Below are 23,209 nucleotides of genomic sequence, written 5' to 3'. Positions count from 1 at the left end.
CAGAGTTCCCATGCTGACGTGGATTTCCCAATCAAGAATGAAAATCCCAAGTTAAACTTCTACAAAAGCCACCGGAAGCGGTAGGATTGCCTAAAACTGTAATCCTGACCAGCAGTGCACTTGGATCCTACGACAACCTCAGATGGCATCAAGTGTACATGGATGGCACACGACGGGAACCACAGTAGTCAGGCGCTTGCATGCCAAACACAAGTTGGCGGCACGCCATGCCGGATGGCTCACGGCGCTCTTGTGCGCAAAAAGTGTAATTCAATGAGTTCTTATGGCATGAGAGGTCGTGTCGTCAAGGAGCACCCAAGAGGAGATTTGCGCGGCACCAACAGTGAGGTAAGAAGCGCGTGCTTTCCTCACAGTTTGAATACGGTGCACAACTGCCAATCTGTAAACTGGCCTAACTGAAATCTGGCAAATGGAACGGTTAAACAGACATAAAAGCAAGGTGTCTAGTGAGATACTGTGAAGGAGAATCAAATGACTCACCGGGAATGTCCCATTACTTGTCGACACAGACACATCATAGGCAGGCAGAAAAAAGGCACAAATTAAAGCTGACTCGTAAGCGAAGTCCTGCACTAGTAAAAGTACCACATAGTAGGCTGAAGCAAAACAAAACTTGGCACACAGATGTGGCTTAGAAAATACCTTGGTCAGCAAAACGTTAAGCACACAGCAGAAAGCATAACGTGAAGAGATTCATCGTGACAAAACACTGCAGCCAAACTGATACCATAACACAGGAGGTGCTGAGGATCACAAAGCGTAGGCAGCAACATGACTCCATTGCATGCTGCATTGTAGTTGTACTTCCAAAAGGCAATAGAGTGAGTGCCTGGGACTGCACCAGCGTGACTGAGATGAATTTTCTACCTGTAAGTTGATGTGCTGGAAGGCACAAGCAGTGGAGGTAAAACCAAAGTCCAAAATGCGTAATATAAATGAGCACAACACGCCTGGGCGAGGGCTGTCCGATGAAGAGGACACTGGTGGGACTGATAGGCATAGTGCTTCATGTTTTCTAGTTTCTTGATTTCTTCTTTTCTTTTCTGAATGAGACTTGTTTCGCCCTAGTTGTTATCGTGGTTGTTAGGTGAGGAACACGTATGAATAATGGTCATATTTTTATTTTTCTAGTGGATACCTCCTCGTGTACTTCATTTTGCCAGGAAATGTAGGTTGTAGTTGTGTTGTCTTCAGGTCCTCTTTTGTTCGCCGGGTACCTGAGATGCACTTGTTTCACGTAGGTTTGTCACAAACTCATCGCCAAATAAATGTGTTAAGGAGGTCCACGCAGGTAGGATGTAATTAAAGATGATTTATTCAGCAGGTAACATGTTGAATAGTTCCAATCAACAGATGGTTGAGATGTGTAGGGGAGCCCCACCAGGAGCAGACTGCCTGCTTCTCAGCCCATGCTCAACTGTCACTTCACCTCTGTCTCCCAACATTCCGAGGCACATCATGACTCCAACATTCTATTGAGCACACAGTACAAACACTGGCTGAGCAGGAGGTGTAAAATTACATGATATTAACAAGAGCAGGATACTACACATAGTTTTGTCAAAGAGCCTTTCAGGTTAATCCAAGGTGTAATTGTATAGTAATTAGTTGGAACGCTCCTACTGCTTTCCTTATGGAGAAGAAGTATTGCTTTTCAAGCTCCTAGAAATAACTCATTTCAAATAATGGTGTTCTTAACAAGTAAGTAAACTTTATTGAATATAGGCAATTCAAACTGATGCCAAATTTGCGATAAAAATAGAGCGTACAAATGATGCTCGTAAGTGACTAAGACAAAATATTAAAACCAGATAAGAACATTTGATGATTAAAATAATTGTCACGTGAATTGCCAGGCCCAGTTAAGACTATGTTCATGAGTCCTTGGGTTTGACCCTCTTGCGCAATTGCTTAATTTGTTCTTCAGCCAGCTTTCACAGAGGTTCATATCAGTTCATTGACCATGTGCGCTTTTCCTGCTGAGCAACAGTGTTCTAACATTTACCTGTGGTATTACCAATGTTTCCCAGCTTCTCGTCTATCCATGCTAAGAATTTTACTAGCTTGCAGTTTAACTGTGGTTTGTATGAGTTAAAGCAGGCTATCACAGCTTGCCTCCGTGTTCGGATCCCTCACAGATTTAAGTGGAGCTTGAGCAGACAAGATCTTTCTCTTCTTAGGATGGGGCATGTGCATATCAGATGACCCATGTTCTAAGCTCCGTTAGTGCACAAGTGGCAATTTGGAGACTTTTGACACCGCAGCCTTGGTGGTAAATGCTGAAAGGCTGACAATTTTCGTAATCTATGTTTCAGGAATTTCTCCTTGATGGTCCTGGAATATCCTGCACTAAAGTATGGTTGGGGTCTCAGTGATACATAGCCGTTTATTGTCATCCAAGCATGTTTTCTCTGCACGAAGGTAACTTTATCTTCTACAAGTGACCTACTCCTTTATGTCTTCCCCAGAATGTTCTTCAAAATAGCATGATTGGTCAGAATTTCCCAGACCTGGCTGAGTCCGGTGTTGTTAAGGAACTGATGTTTACTTGCCGGAGCCGCAGTTCTCTGTTGAAGCTCCTGCCACAGTAGACTGCTTAGACTGTTTACGGTGGCATTCTTGATCTTGTGCCAGCAAATTATGTACACCCCCTGCCTTGCTAACTGTTTGATGAGGACAAATTCTAGCCAAATCTGGGCGGCGGATGTGTATGTTCGGATGTTAAACATGATTCTGTAGGCCCTGATTAAGGTACTGTCCAGGGTGTGTGCATCTATTCCTTTTAGCGCTTCACTGCGACATGTGATCGTGGGCAGGATTTTGGCCTGCACAATCTTAGGAAGCGGAGAGAGCCTCGGGCCCATAAGCTGGGTTTTAATTTGCCTCAGCGTTGCCGCGTTGTTGACTCTAGCTGACTTGGAAACTGGCCTATATTGTCAACTTTTACCCCTACATATTTGTAATTTATTATATTCTGTAATCGGTTTTTCCCTAAGTGCCAGCTGTGGGGTTTTTTCCCTCGTCTTTTAATGAACATTGATTTCGTTTTTTCCAGATTTTCTTCCAGAAAATTGACATTGGAGTATTTTTGAAGAGCCTTTAAAAGGTGTTGCATACCCACATGCGTGTGACTAATTAGGACAACATCATTAACGTACAGGAGGCTGTTTAGAGCCTTGCCTCCTAAGCTTGGAGCATGTGCATTACATTGTTCTAAGGTCTGCGTCAGGTCGGCCATATAAAGGTTAAATAGAGTTGGCACAAGCACGCAGCCCTGTTTAAGCCCGTTGGTTGTTGAAATTTGCCTTGACAGGTGAGTGCCGTCGCCCAGTTTGACCTGCACCCAGGTATCTGTGTTAAGGGATATTAGTGCGCCTAGCAGCGCCCACAGGATCTTCCAGTTTGCCAGCTTTTTCCAAAGTTTGGCTCTCACAATGTTATCAAAGGCAGCCTTAAAGACTACAAAACACTGATGAAGTGACTGCTTTGTTGCTGTTGCCTTGTCCATGAGTAAGGACTGTGTTAAGACATTGGTTAAAATTCCTGTGTTTTTAGCGAAGCCGGTTTGGTTGAGTGGTATAATTCCTTGTTCCACTGCCCATAGCTGAAGATCCTCAAGTACGGTGCCCACATAGTATTTGGCTTTGTTGTCAATTAAAGCAACTAGACAGTAGTTTTTGGGACCAGATTTCTCACCGCCTTTAAAAATAGGGGCAATAATGGAACCTTTCCAAGAGGCCGGTAGTTGTCCCAATTGTCTGACTACCTGAAATAGTGGAGCCAAGGCACCTGTCCAAAAGTCAAAGTCCTGCTTAAAAAGAGCGGGGGGATCCCGTTGGGCCCTGTGGCTCCTTCTCGCCTGCCTTTGGCAATCTGGCGTTTAATTGTAGCGATGTCAGTTTGTTCTTTCATACACTTACATAGTGTGTCCCTTTTAGTTGCATCCTTAAATTCGGTGGCTTCTTCCACCTTTGGGGCCCCTGTTTCCTTGCGCCATTTTGGCTCATCCCAATGGTTGAAGTGCGATGTTAGAAACTCTGACCATACCTCTTCTGTGCTATGAGGTTTGACCCCCATGCGACGGGCGCATTATTTTATTTGCTGTACACCAGAAACGAACACTGTTATGAGTTTTGGAATCATGTAATAGTTTCGCCCATAGCTCCTCTTCCCTGGATTTTCTTAGTTCCCATTTCAGCTTCTTGAGGCTTTTTCTGTGTTGGTGCAGGGATTATTTGAGATCAAGGTCTTCCGGTTTAAGCCTCAGAAGTCTGTGTTTTGTTTAAATCTTTTGTTATTTTCTTTAGTTGCTTGTTTTGGGCTCCTGAGAGCCTGTCGGTTTCCACAAGGGAGGGAGAGGGAGGGCGAGGTGTGGTGCAACAGCCATATTTTCTGATTGGTACAGAAGAGCTTCCACCTATCGTTGCATGGTGCTTAGCAGGGATATGAACGCGATTTCCTTTGCCGTGGGTGGGACTGTATTGCTCAGGGGGGTTTCGTTGTTGGAATCCATTCCAGTATCTGCTCTGCTGTTGCTGCCATGATTGGCTGAGGATGATCTGCTTGAGGACTTTTTGGGGGAATCCTACGAGTAAAAGGCCACGATATTGCCCATTCCTGAGTGCCGAGATAGAGTACTTCCTAGTCGTCCTCTTGCATCTCTTTATTCTCGTTCTCTCTGGAGCCGACCACTATGCAGTGCTTAGGTTAGGCTAATTGAGATGATATTTCTGACTGCCAAGCTGGAGAAATAAGAGGCGATGACTGTTGGCCTGATGCCTGGATGTGTTGTGTTTTCTAGAGCCAACCTTCCCCTCACTGGCTCCTCAATCTCAGAATTATTCCCGGACGCAGATGCAGCACCGGGGGGTTTTGGATTGTAGGGGAAAAGAACGAGTTGCTGAGAGGTTTTAGGTGACTGATCCTTCTCTATATGTGCAGCTGTATGCTCGGGAGATGTGCGCTCTTGAGCGTGAGAGCGAAGTTCTGATTTTTGGACAAATTTGAATAGCTGGTCTGTATCTTGTAGCACGGCTATATACCCAGGAGAAATCCAGTTTAGAGAATGTCGATGCTTTAGAGCAGGCGTTAGCCTTAGGGTATTTCTGTTCCTTGGGTTTGCAGGGCTCACCTCTGAGTCCTGGAATCCCCGTCTTGGAACATTGCAGTGACTGTGGTGATGCACTCCTCTGGCTTCTCTGAGGCCGCCAGTTCCACTGCGGTCTCATTTTCTTGAGAGTGCTTCCCTGGGGCTATTTGCCTTGCTTGAGGGGCTTGAGAAACAGTGGGTATAGAGGGCAATGGACTAATAGGTTCCTGGAGACCTTGTATCCCACTGCTGGAGTAGAAGATAGTGGAAGCTGCATCTTTTAAGAAGTAACATTTTGAGAAGATTTTTGGCTGGGAAAGAGGCTGGCATGCCCCGTGCTGGGCCTCATGATTCACAGATTGAGTGTTGTCTATGGCTGGAGCGAGAGAAATTGGTGGAGCTTGCAGGTGTGCTGCTCGCTTAGGTTCTCCGGTGCCTTCTTCTTGCCTTTCCTCCCTCTCCGCTTGGGGGGGTGGGAGAGGCTCCCTTGATCTCCCTGACCTCATGTCCCAGTCGACTGGTTTTCTTGGATCAGTTTCCTTGAGCTGCCTCAGCGGCCTTGTGGTCTTATGGTCTTAACTTGAAATAGCTGTGATCCTTTTGAGAAATTCTTTGCCCCAGCGCCAAACTCAAGACCACCGAGGCCACCAGGCACTTTCTGGAGTCACATTTTGGCTTTCTGTCAGTGGAGTTAGGCTGGGTGTCAAGTGCTGAGTGCTCTAGGATGAGGGAGACTGGGAGAGGGGTGGGTGGCAAACCCCCGACCAGCTGGGGAGCTCCCTTCCAATTGGCTGCGATCACCACAACCCTGTTTGCTCCTACCGCACCCTGGCCTGGCCCTGGCCCTCATCCTGTCCCAATCACCCACCTGAGCTCTGCCTGAAGGGTGTGCCCCCACACCCTCAAGCAGTCTGGGTGAAAAAGCTGGAGAGGGATGTGGTTAGAGGTTGGTGGTCTGGGCCAGGGTGACCAATGGGGTAATCGGCTTAAAAAATAGGGGCTAGCGGCCTGGACTTTAAGGGAGCTATGGTTGCCGCGAGAGAGCAAGCCGCCCCAGCCTACTGCTGGTTCCCCCCACCCCCCCAGTAACCTCCGCAACTCTGAGCCTTACCTGCTTGATTCCTGATGAATTTGCTGAATAGCTAGGAGATTGGTTTGCTGCTAAGTATCAAGATTGCTGCATATTCACTGATGTGATGCCACTGCCTCACCCCTGACTGTGGCTCACCTCCTGATGCGTCATTGGCTGATCGATGACAGGCCTTCTGCCGTTTGCTGGACCATGTGTGTGGGGTTGGGGCTGAGCTGAAGCTTGTATTGTACAGCATGACCCAGACGCTATCCCGCCGTCCCACGGGCACACAACTGTGGGGCCCTGCATCCAGGTCCCAAGTAGGCAGCTCCACACGCTGGTTACAGGCCCCCAGATCCTCTGCTCAAATGAGGCGGGAGGGCACACCAGATGAGGGGGTGAAGACTGAGGCTCGCAGGCTGGTTGAAGCTTCTCAACCTAAATCGGAAACCACACCCACCTCTTAGCAGGCGAAACCTGTCATAGATTTTGCTGAAGAAACCTGCGAGCAGAAAGATGTTCTTTCGCCTTGTGGAAGCTCGCAAGATAGAAAAAATGCAATTACAGTTGAAACTCAATGGGACCAGAATCCACATGACCGACAGGAGTGTCTTGTGTCAAGGAAAATAGGTCTGGAGGTTGAGGTGAATGGGGGACGAAGGAGAAGAATAAAAAAATAAAAAATAATTTACCTGGCCCCTCTATTGTGCTCTATTGCTCATCTCCACTGCAGGCACAGACTCCCAGACTGCCCTGCAGCGAATCCTGAAACCGCTCTCCTGCATGAGTGCAGCTTCAGGATTGGCCTGAACACCGTGAATTTGCACTTAGACAAACCTGGCAGCCTGTGCTTGCTGTCTCCGACCCTGCAACACAGCTTGGGTTGGAAAGAGCTTCAGTGCGCATGACGGTTTGGCCAACCCGAGATGGCTGACAAAACTTCCATGTGCACTGATAAGTGCCCACCACACCCCCTCCAGGACTGTCCTCACCCGGGCCCCGCCCCCAAGACTCGGCACACAGTCAATTTGAAGAAAAATAAAATTGTAATAAAACGGGTTTTAAACCAGCTTTCTTTTTCACTTTTTTTAGGTGCTGGCAGGGGTGCTGCCTCTGAGTGTGTGTCTTTTACCATGATTTTATAAACTGAATATTTAAGGTCCTCACTTATGAACATAGAAAAATATATCAATGTTGAAAGTAGTAGGTCTATTTTTTATTTAATATAATTTGGAAAATATTCTGTGGATTCAATGTTTTCTCTTTGCTAAAGGTGCAACAGACATGTTAAATAAATACATAGTATCAGTCATATTGTCCATATTCGCCCATCTGTGAAAATTCTTTCCATAGGCTGAAGGATTTCAAAATCTTTCCACAAGTGATTGGTACATTAGCAGTCCCTTAGCTCTGATTATGCACTTGATTTATGGCAATAATACAGAGGACTTTGCATCAGCGTTTGCTGAACTATTGTTTGCTGAACAAGCAGTTTGTCTGTAGAGTAATCCTCCTGCACCGAAGTTCATCAGATTTATTTTATCTTTTTAAAACAGATCTATCTCAATGTCAAGCGTATTTGTTGGAAATGAGTCAACTTCTTCAAAACATGGAGGTCCTTCACAGAACGTACTCTGCACCTGCTATAAATGCCTTCCAGGTCAGATGGGACATATTGTAATCTCAATTAGTTTTACTCATTTGTTTAGCATTAGGCATCTCCCCTCTTATCAGCAGTTTGGTAACTCCTCATTTTTTATCTCCTACCTAAAGGTCCCTTATGAAAGTCCAAAAAAGGAAAAGGTAGTGCCGAGGAGAAGGTGGAGGACGAAAGGAGTTGGAAAGGATGCTAAAGGATCATTACAGGTAAGAAAGCCAGTGTAGATGTGCTGAAATTACTTAGTAAACCCTTCTTATTAAAATAGATCGGTCTCTGACTCTTTTAGCATTAAGCTTTAGAAATGCATACTCTCAGCAAATAGGACTCACATTTCTGCTGATGAACCCATGTCATGTGTGTGATCTTCAGACAACTCTGACTTACATTCTGGAACTTTTATCAGTCAATCAATCAGTACTTGTAAGGAGCTGCTTATCACAATGAGGGTTTCAAGGTGCTCGGTTGCTGGGCTTAGTCGAAGAGGCAGGTCTTGAGTCTCTTCCCGAAGTCAGTCAGCGAGAGTGATGTTCGGAAATGCAGGGCATTCCAGGACTTGGCAGCTGAAGCTTTGGCAGATGTGTGAGGGAGGCTCAGCAAAGGTTTCTGGATGGTTGGTGGAAGTTCAGGCAGTAGTTCATGTATGCTGGTCCTTGTTCGTGGAGGGCTTTGTAGGCATGTGTCAGTAACTTGAATTGGCATATTTCCTAGACGAGGAGCCAGTGGAAGTTTCTCAGGTGTTGGGTGATGTGGGTCTGTTTGGGCGGGTTTAGGATCAGTCTGGCCACTGAGTTCTATATTGTCTGTAGCCTTCTCATAAGTTTGGTGGTAGTTCCTGGGTACAGTGTGTTGCCATAGTCCAGCCGGCTGGTGATTAAGGCTTGCGTGACTGTTTTTCTTGTGCTCCTGGGGAGCAATTTGAAGATTCTTCAGAGGTTAATCTGTTGTTTCATGGTGAGTTGGCTGTCCAGGATGATGCCAAGGTTGTGGGCATGGTCTTTTGGTGCGGAAGTGGGTCTGAGTTTGGCGGGCCACCAGGTGTCATTCAAGACGGAGGTGTGGTTGCCAAAGATCAGCATTTTGGTCTTGTCAGTGTTGAGCTTCATCCAGTCTGCAACATTCTTCATGCAGTTGTGGAAGTTATCGTAGTGGTGGCGGGGTCTGCTGAGAGCGAGAGGAAGAGCTGGATGGTGCCTTAAGATCTGATGTTGAGATCATGGGTTCTGACGATGTTGGCTAGAGGTGTCATGTAGGTGTTGAAGATGTTGGGGCTGAGGGCTGAACCTTGAGGGACACCGCGGATGGTGCTCGTGGGTTCCAAGGTGAAGAGAGGTCGTTGAATTCTCAGCGTTTTTACGGTGAGGAATGATGCAATCCACATGACTGCGGCATCTTCCTTGATCCCAATGTGGTGCAGTCTCTTGATGAGTTTGTGTTGGGATGCTGTGTCGAAAGCTGTGAAGTGGTCGGAGGATCAGGGCTGCTGATTCTCCCCTGTCGAGTAGGTCATGGAGGGTCATCAGTGGCTGCAATCAGGGCAGTCTGTGTACTGTGGTTGGCACAGAAACTGGATTGGGAGGCTTCTAGCAGGTTGCTTCTCTCCAGTTGTTCGGTGAGCTGCCTGTTGATGGCCTTCTCCAGGATTTGGCGAGGAAAGGGAGCAGCGAGATAAGTCTGTAGTTCTGGAGTTTGCTCAGGTTGGTTTAGGGTTTTTTGAAGAGATGTCTGACTTCTGTGTGTTTCCATGCATCCGGAAAGGTGGCTGTGGCGATGGATGCATTGAGAATGGTGGTGAGTTGGTTGTTGATCTTGTTGCTTCCGAAGTTGAAGAGGCGGTTGGGAGAGGGGTCCGTGGGTGCTCCCAAGTAAATGGAGTAAATGATAGCTGTGGTGAGCTGTTCCCATTCCACGAGTTGCTGGTCGGGGATGCTTCCATTGGGGTGAGAAGGCTGAGAAGGTCTGTGGGTTGGAGCTTGAAATTCCTGTACATGGTGGATATCTTGATGTGGAAGTGATACACTAGAGCATTGCAGAGTTCCTGTGAAGGAACTGTGTTCTCAGTGGCTGTTGGGAAGGAGAACTCAGACAATGCTGAAGAGTTCCTTGGTGTGGTTGGCACTTGCCTCGATGCAGTCTGCAAGGCCATCCTTTTTCGTGTCTTTGAGTCATGGGTTGTATTAGTTCAGGGATGACTTGAAGGTGGTTTGTCTGAATCGTCTCTGCTGGTGCGCCATCTTATCTATAGTTATTTGCAGATGTGATTTATTGTACTCTGATCTGGTATGTAGCTGCTGCCTTGTTTGGTGCATCTGTGAGTTTTAGATGTTCTGGGTCGGCGGTGTTGGTGATCCAGGTGTTGAAGTTCTAGACTGCTTGTACCAGGTTGGTTGTGGCGACGGCTGGGTGGTGTTGAGGGTGTCCATTCATTGGGTTTGTGTCACTGTGCTTCAGCTGCGGAAGGAGGTGTTGGGGTTTGGAGATGGTGAGCGATGTTCCTGCAATGGTGAAGTGGACAATGAAGTGGTTGCTCCAGGTGAGTTCTGTGACATGACTGTATTTGTCTCTGCTGCTGGATGTTAAGATAGGGCTCAGTTTGTGTGGGGTCTGTAACCAGCTGAGTGAGGCCGATGTTGTTCATTAGTTTCAGAAAGTTTGCAGAGTAAGTGTCTGTGGTGTCTTACTGCTGGAAGTTGAGGTTTCAGAGGAAGATGTAGTGCTTGGGCTCAATGGCAATTGGGTGATTAAGTCTGTGATGGTGTGGTTAAGGCTGGTGCTTAGTCCTGAGGATCTGTAGGCAAGGGTGCCTTTGATGGTTGTTTTGTTGTTGGTGTGGAGGTGGAAATTGAGGTGTTCCTTGATCGGTGCTATGTCATCTTCGGTGGTGGTGCAACAGATTGTTTCTTTGTGAATGATGGCGATGCCTCCTCTGTGTTTGATGGTGCGGTCCCAGTGTGTCATCTTTTAACCGCTGGGTGTCGTGGTGGCAAGGTCGGGGCTGGGAGGGGTTGAGCCAAGTCTCTGTAATGAAGGTCACATCAGGACAAGGGTGTAGATGGTGTCCCAGACTTTGTGGCGTATTTGCAGTGAGATCTGGATTTGATCAGGAGGTATCTGAGAGATTATGGGTGATCTCGGTCCGCGGAAGGGGAGTGGAATGCGTTTCTGTGAGGGCTGTTGGTCCAACTTTGCAAATGAAGAGACAGGGGTGGCAGGTGAACGGTCCTGCTGTGGAACTATAAAATGTGACGCAGTAGTTGTTTCGGCATCTGGGGTCCAGAGCTCAGAGATCTGCGGTCGAGTATGCGGGGAATGAGATTTTGATACCTTTTCTGATCACCTAGATACCTATCTCATCTCATTCATCTATTTGGATCGATTATTTTCTGTCATTGAGTAAAAGACAAACCCCGCATAGGTTAAATAAACCCCATTAAACTGACGCAACTCTGAAGAACCACTTACGACTGATAAAGTTTTAAAAGTTTAATATAAAATCAGAATAAGTTGCATATACAATCCTCTCAGGATAAGATTCAACAAGTATACAGGAACTAAAAGGAACATAAATTCCCTAAAGAACCTCAGTCTACAAAAGAATACAATTAAAATCAATTCCAGAATCAACAGATTAAAAAGCATAGACACAAAGTGGTTCCGTTGCGTCATCTACAAAAAGAGAATAAACAAGTTAATTCTGTCCCTACTCTATGCTAGGTGACATCCCTATCTCGCAAGTTTCTTACCTAAAAAAGGTGTCAGCAGTTTGACTTCCAAAGAAGTTCAAACTCTCTTAGCCTCTAATGGTAACTTATGTCGAGAAACAGTACCCTCTCTGCCTACCCATCCGCTCTCTAAGGGTCCTCGGCCTACTGCTCTCTTGCGCTCTGCTCTTTCTCTCTCTCCTCAGGCCATCTGCGCACTGATCTTCTGTTCTGCGCTCCTAACTTCTCCCCGGGGTGCTGTCCCTAAATACACAATCACAGTATGGATGGAACGCCCCTTGACGCCCACCACGTACACATTTACACATGATGTCATTTCTAGTTCTTTCCATAGCTTCATCTCTTCGCGTCGTCCGTTAAGTTGACCTTTCTCCTTAGGCACCATCTTCGTCTTCTTGCTGGTGACTTCATTGACATTCCAATTGACACTTTCAGAGCAAAGTCTATCACCTCAACAGACCTTCATTCTTTACGATTGTTTTCGTAACCTCTTTTGGTCCTGTGAACGGTCATTTCTAAACAAGACCCAAATTCCAAGCGTCTCTTATCTCACTTAGGCCATAAACTTCGTCCAACATTGTCACCTTAAATCTAGCAAGACCTTTGACTCTTGTCTCGCACATTCAGATCAAGGCTATCCCCTGTTCCTGTGAGACCACTAAATTACATACAGCGGACTACACTCCTGCGAACTCTTGGTCAGTTAGGTTAAAATCACACATGACCAAACCTTTCTAACATTCCTACAACTCTTCTACACAGTATAACCTTTAACACACATTTATATATAATTGAATTTAGCAAATTAGTGATTATACGCGAATGCACTCTACATAGAATACAACATTTATATTCTCGTGCATACATCGTTTTATATACATACTCTGCACATTTCTTCGCTTTACGTTTCGCCACTTTCTCCGTTTAATAATTACACACGTATATTCAGTTTTGCACGTTCTGCTGTTCTTAAGCATTACTACATTTCTATATTAGCCCACTATGTATACGGGCCTTTCTAAAGCATATTCTAAAGTGAATACAAATACATTTTATAGAGTAGATACAGATACATTTCCTATTACATTGGTTACATCGGCTAACTTTACGCTACAAGTGCTAACTTCACGTTATAGATTCTACGTTTATGCGATATGCTTGTAAATATGGTACAGATATATTTTTTATTCAAATTGCGCTCTCTCAGTTCCCCCCTTTGATGACCTCTAGGGGTCATCACTAAATGCAATTTGAATAACACCTTACACAGAACTAGTTACAAGATTCCCTCTTTTTATCGTTTCAAGAGCTCTTAAACTTTTGTACTGTTGATCTTGTAAAGCAGCTAATCTCCTTTCTTGCTCTCTCATGGATCTTTGTAACCGGTTCGACCTATACCATTTGTACAGTTTCACTAACCCTAACAAAGTAATTATGCAAATCAATATTATTAAAACAGGTTTTAATATGTACCACACAACGCTTTTACCAAGGTTGGCAAACCAATTTCCAACCTTTCCTACTCCATGACCTACTTTCTCCCAAACATTTACTTTTGTTAAATCTTCGATTTCTTTATGTATCTCTGTAATGTTTTGTATGACTTTCTCAAGTGGTTTTGAATTGTCTGGAATGTAAGTACAGCATTCTTGGACCTTCAAAGCCTTGCAGACTCCGCCCTCTTTTGCTAGCAGTACATCTAAAGCAAGACGGTTCTGAAGAACCATTGCCCTAATCGACTGCATCTCTCCTTCTGCTAGCATTAATGACCTTGCAGTACTTGCAGATAATCTATCTACAACTGTAGCTAGTCTCCTGATCTTAACATCGTTAAGTATTAAACCTAACATAGGAAACATTGCTCCAAAAATGTCTCCAACTACTTCAGCATCTTATATTTCCCTTTTCGCTCTCGTCGAAGCCTTTCCTTCTATGATCGCTAAATCCTTTGCATGATATATTTTGGGGAAGACAATTGCCAAGTAACACGAACCATACCAATTGTCAGGCAGTTTTACATAGGCATTTCTTCCACATAATAAATATACATTAGGAATCGCTTGCATCCCTTTCATAAAATCTTTCGTATAGTACTCTAATCTAAAAGCATGTTCGCAATTAACTTCACCTACAAATACACTCTCATAATATGTCTTGCTTCGAGTTAAACATAACTTTCCTTTCTGCTTTCTATCCAAAGCTATTGGACCATTGCTACCCTTCTTCTTGTGTGCTTTTTCTTCCTCGGTCCAATCTGTTTTCCATTGTCCTGACATTTTTAGAATCTTCTGCCTTCTGTATCGGTCATCTACCTGTCCTATGAACTTTTTCTCAACTTCTGACACTTTGCAAGTCAGATTATTTCTGCGTGCATATGAAGTATCTAATGTATCCCAAGGAAGAAAGAATTTTGTTAATCTGTACTCCTTTTTATAATAGTCCCACTTATTCATTTGTTTATAATTCGGGACTTCAGGCAGTACCGAATCATAATTTGAAAAGTAGTACTCGAACCCTTCTCTACCATAAAATATACTGAGCAATAAACTACATGTTATCCCATATGTCAGTGGGAGATGATGATATCTGATGCCTTCATCTACGGAAGCCGGCAATTGCATGCATACATAACAATCCTTGGCTTCCATGGCATCAATATACTCATACAATAGCTTGGCATATGCGTTTGACCTAAAATTTCCCTGCGACTCGTCTACGTGTAACCTACGAGCTTCATCTGCCAGTAACGCCTTTTCACGAATTACATTGCTCTCCTCCTTCTTCCCAACAAGAGCAGGTTTCAAAGTTGTTACAGGCTTTACATCTGTTGTCTCTTTTTCACTTGCATGTCCTACCATGTACGATGTGGTAACTACTGTAATAATGAGAAAAATTACTACCGCTATTAGTGTACCTATTATGCATTTGGCTCTTCGGTTTGGGTTGCCATTCTCCATGTTATCAAACAGCGTAGCTCTTTCCTTTTCGAAGAAAAGTTTCTTTTCAAGCCTTTGTCTTTCTTTATTTGCCTTCTCAGTCTGTGAAGCGCTCTTAATCAACAAAAGTCTCTTTTCACAACAATGTCTTTTTCTCTTTAGCAATAGACAACCCTAACCCTTCTCCGTCCTCTAAATGTAATCCCTAATTTTATTCTTCTTTCCACTCGGCGCTAGGTTATCTTCTTCTTTATAGCTTAAACACAAAAGTCTTTAGGCATCTACAATGATTCTCGTACCTGCAGCTCTAATAACATGTTCCAATAATTCTAAACGAATGACTTTTTCTTCTTGTTCTGGTATTTGATGACCAAAAGTCGGAAACTCTAATCGATTCAGCACTAGATCTTTGATCCGACTCAGGTAAGGGGGTATAGGAAGTGTGAAAGTCAGTAGCCCCTCAGTCTCGATTCCAGGCGTCAACATCCATATCTCCACTGCCACAAATGGATCGAGATTGATCACTTTCACTTCTTTCACTCTCCCAGATTTCTGTCCCCAAGACATCTGCTAGATAAGTCCACTCTGGGGTGGCGTACCTTCTGCAGGGCACACGTACCCTTCTTGATCTTCTTGGACTCTCAGAGCCTGAATCCGTAGTTTCTTCTTCGTGATCCGACTCTTCAGAGATCGGGACAAGGGTTCTCTCTTGATTTGCTTTTAAGCTTGGCCTTCTCCTTCTCTCCGGCCAACTAGCTTCGCCACTCCTTGTCCTCCTGCTCCTTGTTCTTGGACTTGTCTCTTGATCACTCACAGCTTGTTCGGTATCTGATTCGAACTCCCAGGTACTCTCTTCTTCTGAGACGACTTCGGTCTCACTGGTGTCCTGACCGTCGTCGGTCTGCTCCGACACAGGCTCAGCCTCTTCGATCACCTCTACAGCTTGGCTTTCCCCCTCTGTGGCTTCTCCGCTTTCTGCTGGATTCTCATCCGAGAGAGGAGCTGTTTCTTCCAGAGGTGTTGGCACTCTTCGGGTGTGTGAGGCGTGTATCCAGTTGGGCAAGCCTCCACACTTTACTGCAGTGTTCGTAACTAATATGACTTGGAACGGTCCTCGCCAGCGCACGTCTAGACAGTCCTTCCTGACATGCTTCTTCACCAGGACCCAGTCCCCCGGACACAGGTCATGGCACAAGTCTTGTGCTGATGGAACCTCTGCAGCCTGGACCTGGAGGGACACAGAATGAATGGCATCAGATAGTCCCTTGCAGTAGTCCAAGATCAAATCGTCTGTGATGTTCAACAACGCTGCAGTCGGAACCGATGGCAATCTCATAGCTCTTCCCATTAGCACCTCGTGTGGAGAAAGACCTGTTCTCCTATCTGGTGTGCTACGTATGCTCATAAGAACCAATGGAAGTGCATCTGGCCAACTCAGAGATGTCGATGAACAAACTTTAGCAAGTCTGGATTTAATTGTGCTGTTGATTTGCTCTACGATCCCTGAAGCTTCTGGTCGATAACTACAGTGGAGCTTCTGGTCGATGCTTAAGGCTGAACATAGCATCTTCACTATTTCGCTGTTGAAATGAGTTCCTCTGTCCGATTCCAAAGAGGATGGCACCCCGAACCTCGGTATCAACTCTCTAAGCAATAATTTTGCTACTGTAAGTGTATCGCACCTACGTGTAGGGTAAGCTTCAACCCATCTAGAAAATATACAGACAATCACTAAGACATATCTGAGTCGATTGCACTTGGGCATTTCGATGAAATCCAGCTGCATTCTATTGAAAGGCCCCCCAGACCTCCCAATGTGACTCAACGTTACTGGTGTTCTCTTTCCTACGTTTAGTTGCTGACAGATCGCACAACGCTGACATACTGCTTCTGCCGCTACTCTAAATTTCCGATTAAACCACGTTTGTCTGAATACTCTCACCATAGCATCTCTACCTATGTGTGCTGATCCATGCAATTTCCTTGCCATTGGACTAACAAGTTCGTTTGGTAAAACTGCTCTCCCATCTGCAGAAATCCAAAAATTCATTTCACTTTTGGTACATCCAGCTGTTTCCCAGCCCTTTTTCTCATCATCTGGTGCATTTTCCTGAACACATTTTAATTCGTCCCACGTATCTACAGTGTCTAACAACATAGTCAACTCAGTTCTTTCCTGTATTCCCCCCACTTCTACATTGGTGTGAGAATATCCCTGTTCTGCACAATAACGTGCTACTTCATCGGCATATCTGTTGCCTTGCGACACAAAGTCGGTATTCTTCGTGTGCGCGGCACATTTGACAACCGCTATGGCTGTCGGACCTTGTAATGCCTCTAACAATAATCTCACGAATTCTCCATTCCTAATAGGAGAACCCGAGGAGGTCATGTAACCTCTTTGAGACCATAACTGCCCATAGTCGTGAACTACCCCGAAACCATACTGGCTATCGGTGTATATGGTGACTCGAATTTTGTTACCTGCTAAACAGGCACGGGTCAAAGCAATAATTTCAGCTACCTGAGCGGAATGTACTCCTTCCAGGCAGGCGGCTTCCACAACTCTGGTAATTGTACAAACTGCATATGCTGCTCTCAGCTGACCGATATCGTCTCTTACGCATGAACCATCAACAAAGAATATTTCATCGGGGTCAGTCAATGGTTCATCTACGATATCTGGTCTCGGTTTGGTGCATAGTTCAGTCACATCAAGGCAGTCATGATCTGTACAAATTTCATCATCAATCTCATTTGGAAGTGGCATCAAAGTAGCAGGATTCAAGACAGAGCATCTCTTTAGGGTCACATTCTCAGCAGCCAATATGACTTGCTCGTAGCATGTGAGCCTACTATTTGTCAAATGCTGAGTCTTAGTCCTGGTCATTAACAATTCCACAGAATGCGGTACGTACACCACTAACTGATGTCCCATAACCACACTTTCACATCTTTCAATGCTGACACCCGTTGCAGCAACGGATTTGAGACATCCGGGCAACGCTGCGGCTACTGGATCTAATGTAGCCGAAAAGTAAGCAACTGGCCTACGCGCATTGCCGTGTATCTGGGCCAAAACTGCTAAAGCGCAACCTTCTCTTTCGCAGCAGTAAAGCAAGAAAAGTTTTTCGTATTCAGGCATTCCCAAAGCCGGGGCACGACACAAGTCCTCCCTCAGCTGCAAAAATGCCATCAAACAATCTTTGTCCCATGGTACCGGATCACTCACTCCTTTGTGCGTCAGTTGTAGTAACGGTTTTGCCTTCAGTGAAAAGTTGGCTATCCACTGCCGACAATAACCGACCATGCCTAGAAACATCCTGACTTCTCTCTGTGTTTTAGGCGCGTTCATTTTCATGATCGCCTCTATTCTGTCTGGAGACACCTTCCGTTTTCCCTTTTCAATCCTGTGGCCCAAGTATTGCACTTCGGTCAGACAATACTGCAATTTACTTGGAGACACCTTGTGTCCGTTCTCGGCCAAGTGATTTAGTAAGGTGATGGTGTCTACCTTGCAAGCTTCCTCAGTTTCTGACGCCACTAGGAGGTCGTCTATGTACTGGACTAGAACCGAGTTCTTGGGCAGAACTAGACTTTCAAGATTTTTCTTCAGCAGCTGGTTAAAAATCGATGGGCTTTCTGTATACCCCTGGGGAATACGACACCATGTTAAAACGCGATTTTCCAGCTTAAAAGCGAACAAATACTGGCTCTCCTCATCTAAAGGAATCGAAAAGAAAGCCTGGCACAAGTCTATCACTGTGAACCATTCAGCTTGGAACGGTATCTGAAACAATATCACTGATGGATTCGGTACCACTGGACAACATGAAACAACGATATTATTAATCTTTCGAAGATCCTGCACTATTCTGTATTTCCCACTAGGCTTCTGCAAGCCCATAATCGGGGAGTTACATGGACTTCCCACGATCTCCTTCAGTATTCCCTGTTTAATCATGGATTCGATCACAGGCTTTATTCCTGCAATTGTCTCCGGTGTCAACTTATATTGTGGTGTTCTTGGATACTCAGCATTGGGTTTTACCATGATCTTTACCGGTTCTACCCCTTTGATCAGTCCTATTTCTTCTCCAGTAAAATCCCACACCTCAGCTGACACTGTCTCCTTCAAGTCCTGTGGAAGCTCCTCCACCGTTAGGGTAGGATACAGTTCCACGCATTCCTGCGAGTTTACAACCTTAAAATCGGCAACATCATCGTTAGTCTGCACTTCTACTCCTTCAGGCGTGCAATATATTGTGCAATTTAGTTTACACAACAGATCTCTTCCTAACAGACACACAGGGCTAGAATCACAAATCACAAACTGATGTTCATCACTGTAGTTTCCTATCTTCACTGACACTGGTTCAGTCAGAGGATTCGTCATTCTCCTGTTTGCGACTCCTACCACCTGAATCGTCTCTCCCGACATTGGCAAACCTGGGACTACCGCCGATCTCAAAGTGGATCGAGTGGCCCCCGTGTCTACCAAGAAGGTCGTAGGACATCCAGCCACTTCAGCTTCTACGTATGGTCCTCTCTGGTCTACTTCCAGGGCTGCTCCTAGAGTACAGTCTTCTTCCCTATTCACTCGTTGCCCTGTAAGAGGATCAACGTAGTAGCATTCTTCTCCTCCTACGAACAGTGGCAGTTGTCTATAGGTTTTTTCTCCATTTGTAATGCGAGGCGGTTGAGGGAACGGCGCTCGAGGAGTCTGAGTCCCCCCTTTGATAAACTTTCCCTTCGGGACTGCTGTTCCCTTTACCATGCTGGTTTGAACCTCATCCTCCTCCTGTTCTAATTCCCCCATCTCGACATTATAGGGACACTCGCGTCTCCAATGTCCCACCTCGTTACACTGATGGCACCTCGTTGTCTTTTTCAGTGTCGCGATATCTACCCTCGGTCTCGGTCTTTCTTCATCATCTCTGCTTTGATTATTCTGTTTCTTTTCTAGTGTTCCTGTTCCCTGTTGTCGCTGTCCACCCTTTCCAGCTGATTGCATCTGCACCAACATCAGCTTTTCCTTAAGTTTCTTTGCTTTTGAATCTATTTCATCGCTACAGTACCTCGCATACCTCAGAATCTCATCTAAAGGTTTGTTCTGCCAACAAATCAAATGCTGTTGAATCATCAAGCTTATGTCTGACCTTAATCCCAGGACAAACTTCGACACAAACTGTCCTATGTCTTTGGGGTCCATTACATCCAACCCACTATACTGTTTGAATGCTTTCAGCAATCTCTCATAGAACTCGTGAACTGTCTCTTTAGGTTCCTGAGTTGTTCGATCTATCTTAACCCAGTCTATGTCCTGTACCGGCACCTTCTCTTTTAACCAGGCAATTACCCTTTCGTACTTTTCCATGACTCTCTCTGATGGACCATTCGTCCGAACATCCCTATCGGGTTCACAAGTGGGCCATTCGATACTAAGCTTGCATGCCGTCCACAAATCTCCGGGTACTACGATATCAAACAGAGTGTTCAAATCGATCCACAGCACCTTAGAGATCTTCACAAACCTCTCTACCTGCTTATACCACTCAACGGGGTTCTCTCTGAGTTTTGGAAAGGAATTGGTAAATGCCGCTAAATCCCCCCTACTCCAGGGTACATGCACGTAGCTTCCGTTCGCGATTTCTCACAAAGGGAAAGATTCCATTCGCATTAGCTCTCCATCTTGGGACCTCGCAAGTGTACTCCTCCTGACGGATCCCCTCTTAGACCATCTTTCCTCCCATTTATCCAAATCCCTCCATACTCTGATACTCAGGATCAGTTCCTTTATGTGTACTTTCAGCCCAATCGTCCTACGCTCATCTAGATCTTGATCCGTGCAATTTAGCCTATGGTTGCCCTGTAAAGCTTTAGTTCGTGACATGTCTATCATATACCTGTCTGCCAACTCAGATAATTTTTCATGAACTGACCACGCTTTCCGAGTAACATCCTTAGATATAAACAGTATTTCATCATGATCATACAGCTCTATCCTTTCCATTGGCAATGTGCCGTCTATGATTTCTTCCAAGTCTGATTTTAAACTCATTACATCGAGGCGTTTTGCTTTTATCTCAGCTTTCAGTACCTCACTCCTAGGCTGTTCGTTTACATCCCTTTCACCCCCACTACGAGCCCTACGTCTCGGTGCAGGTGAGTTATGAGGTGTCCTTCATGTTTCTCTTTGTTCCCACCTCTCTAGATCCCAAGCTCTCCCATCCTCCCTTGGGGTATGGTGGAACAATGTTCTATCCCCCATCACTACATTTTGTCTTTTCGGCTCTGTCTCTCTAGATGCAAGATAGGATCCTCCGTTCTGTTCTACATCACTGCAACTCCCTTGCTGTCTGGTGTCACTCAATAAACGATAAGGTCCTTCACGGTCCTCCATGTTCCCGCGATCCCGTCCGTGATCACTGGATGTATGGCGAGACCTTTCGCGACTCTCTATATTCTCGTGACTCCAGTGTCGCACGTTTGCTCCCGGGGCATGGTGAGTGCACCTGAAGCTATCTCGGTACTCCTGCGTCTTTCGTACTCCCTCACTAAGAATGAGGCGAGGCACTCCCCCACACCCTGTACTCCTGTCTTCACACATTTGTCTATTGCCACCGATGGTATGGCAAGTATCTCCCTTGCTTCCTTGACTTCCTCCCTCCCACTCCGGGCTGCTTTCGCCAGCTCCGCAGTGAGAGAGGATCCTGTTATCCTGATCTCTCCATTCTGCTTCTGTTTCTAACTTTTTATTCTGAGTCTCTTCGGCAGCATCCCATTCTTTCAAATATTCCCTTAATTCCTTAAAGGTTTTCGGTTTCGGTCCCCTCAGATCCATCTGTCCTCTCTCTCTCTGTTCTATCCAGGGACCCGTTGCTGAATCCAATGGGGTACTCCGACTCCTTGGTCCTAGCAACTACCTTTGGGAATTGATCGTATTATTCCTACTTTCCATCTCTGCCCTTTCCCTGTCCCATCGTGCCTGTTCCTCCTGCTGGACTCCCTCTGGGTTGTAGATTGACACTATAGGACCTATGGTAACAGGTACTTGTAGAGCATCTGGCAATTGATACGACCTTGCATGCTGCGTTTCTGGCACCTTCTGGACCACGAATCTTCCTACTACTCTCTGTACGGGACTAGATTGAGGTACTTCCTCACCTTTCTTGGGATCCCACTCTGATACTGGGAGCGGTTTATATTCCCCCCATCTTGCTCCATCCCCTTGCTGTAGTTCGGGACTTTCGGCTTCTCTGTTGTACGGAGGTGGTCTATCTAATAGTAGCCTCTCTATCAGATCCTCATCTGGCTCACTATCCTCATCTTCCTCTAGAGGTTTCTTTTCTCCCGTAGTCTCTAGCATTGTGAACAATTTGTCTGCTTCTATTTTTTGCACCCTCCACTTTTTAGCTTCATCGTCCCATTTAGCATCCTGCACTGCTTTTACCGATCGTCTCACTCTTTCTTGGCGTCTATTCAAGCTCTTTTCGTGTGCCGTTCTAAACCATGCACTAAGTGCTTCGAATTGTGTTGGCCTCGGTAGAGGTCTCGTTGCAAGCATTACCACTTTCAGTTGGTTCAATACTTCTAATTTAAACGTCCCGTATCTCGGGAACGTCAGTTCCTTATTTCCTTCTGTTAGCTTATTCCACTCAGAGATCCATAGTATTGAGTGTAAGCCTACATTCACAGCCATATGATAAGCTGGTGTGCCTTCTGGTGGAGCTTCTTCTCCTGCGTACAAGTTTCCTCTATCTCTCCTAAAGATCGCCCTTAAACGTTTAAAACACTTCATTTTCCATAATCTACGATTTTCCTTTTTCTCTTCCTTGTTTACGTCCCGATGACAAACCACCCAATCCCTACGCGGCTCTCGCTAATCAGCCTATCCCAGCGCGACCCTACGCTGATCGAGCAATCTCAGCGCGGCTCTACGCTGACGTCACTCGTCCCCTCTACAGCAGTTCCCCTCCTTTCTCAACTCGTCTCACGGTCTTGCATGCGTTTTCATTCATACGCCGAAAAATGACTACTTCCGTCCAAGCGATCACTTTTCTTGACTGTACGTCCACAGTCTAACTGTAATTGTCACCTCAACTGACGAGACGTCTTCCCTCTCACTTCAGACGCTCGCCTTAACTGATAGGTTACTTACACACAGTAAACGTCCGACCAGCGTCCGTTACTCATACACTCACTCTGTCACTCCCCCTATCATCGGTCCTACGGGCGATCAATGGTACCTCATGACCCCCTTTACAATGGTAGACAATTACTCTGGGTGTTCGATACACCCGAACCACTTAAGCCCTTCTCTGGATCTTAAGATTTTATCCGGTTGCGCGCGCTCACAACCTTCCCTCAATCACACTACAGGCATTCAACTCCGCTTGACATTACAACACAGGTACAACACAAAACACCGCAATCTGGCAACGCATGACCCTTATACTCACTCTCGACCGACTCTGCTGCTTTTCTCTCGACGCACCGTCAGCACCTTCTTCGGCAGGGATTCTTCTTCCGGTCGTCGATGGCTAGGGACCTTGGGGTAATCTAGACCTGACCTAGGTTGTCTTCCTCAAGAAGAAAACCATCTTTCTCTGCTACCAACTGCGGGGAATGAGATTTTGATACCTTTTCTGATCACCTAGATACCTATCTCATTCATCTATTTGGATCGATTATTTTCTGTCATTGAGTAAA

General features: G+C 45.6%; 1 protein-coding gene across 1 annotated transcript in view; it reads left to right on the top strand.

Moving 5' to 3' along the window:
* Window positions 1–23,209, top strand: part of OSBPL3 (oxysterol binding protein like 3) — a 909,495-nt gene that overhangs the window by 538,142 nt on the left and 348,144 nt on the right. The window contains exons 10-11 of the mRNA XM_086941688.1: window positions 7,739–7,842; window positions 7,956–8,048. Coding sequence (XP_086797814.1) covers window positions 7,739–7,842; window positions 7,956–8,048 — 197 coding nt within the window. The remainder of the gene's footprint in view (window positions 1–7,738; window positions 7,843–7,955; window positions 8,049–23,209) is intronic.

The sequence above is a fragment of the Lissotriton vulgaris genome, chromosome 10 (genome assembly GCF_964263255.1).
Source record: "Lissotriton vulgaris chromosome 10, aLisVul1.2, whole genome shotgun sequence".
NCBI lineage: Eukaryota > Metazoa > Chordata > Amphibia > Caudata > Salamandridae > Lissotriton > Lissotriton vulgaris.
The sequence above is the reverse complement of the archived record's forward strand: the minus strand, read 5'-3'. Positions and strand labels throughout refer to the sequence as shown.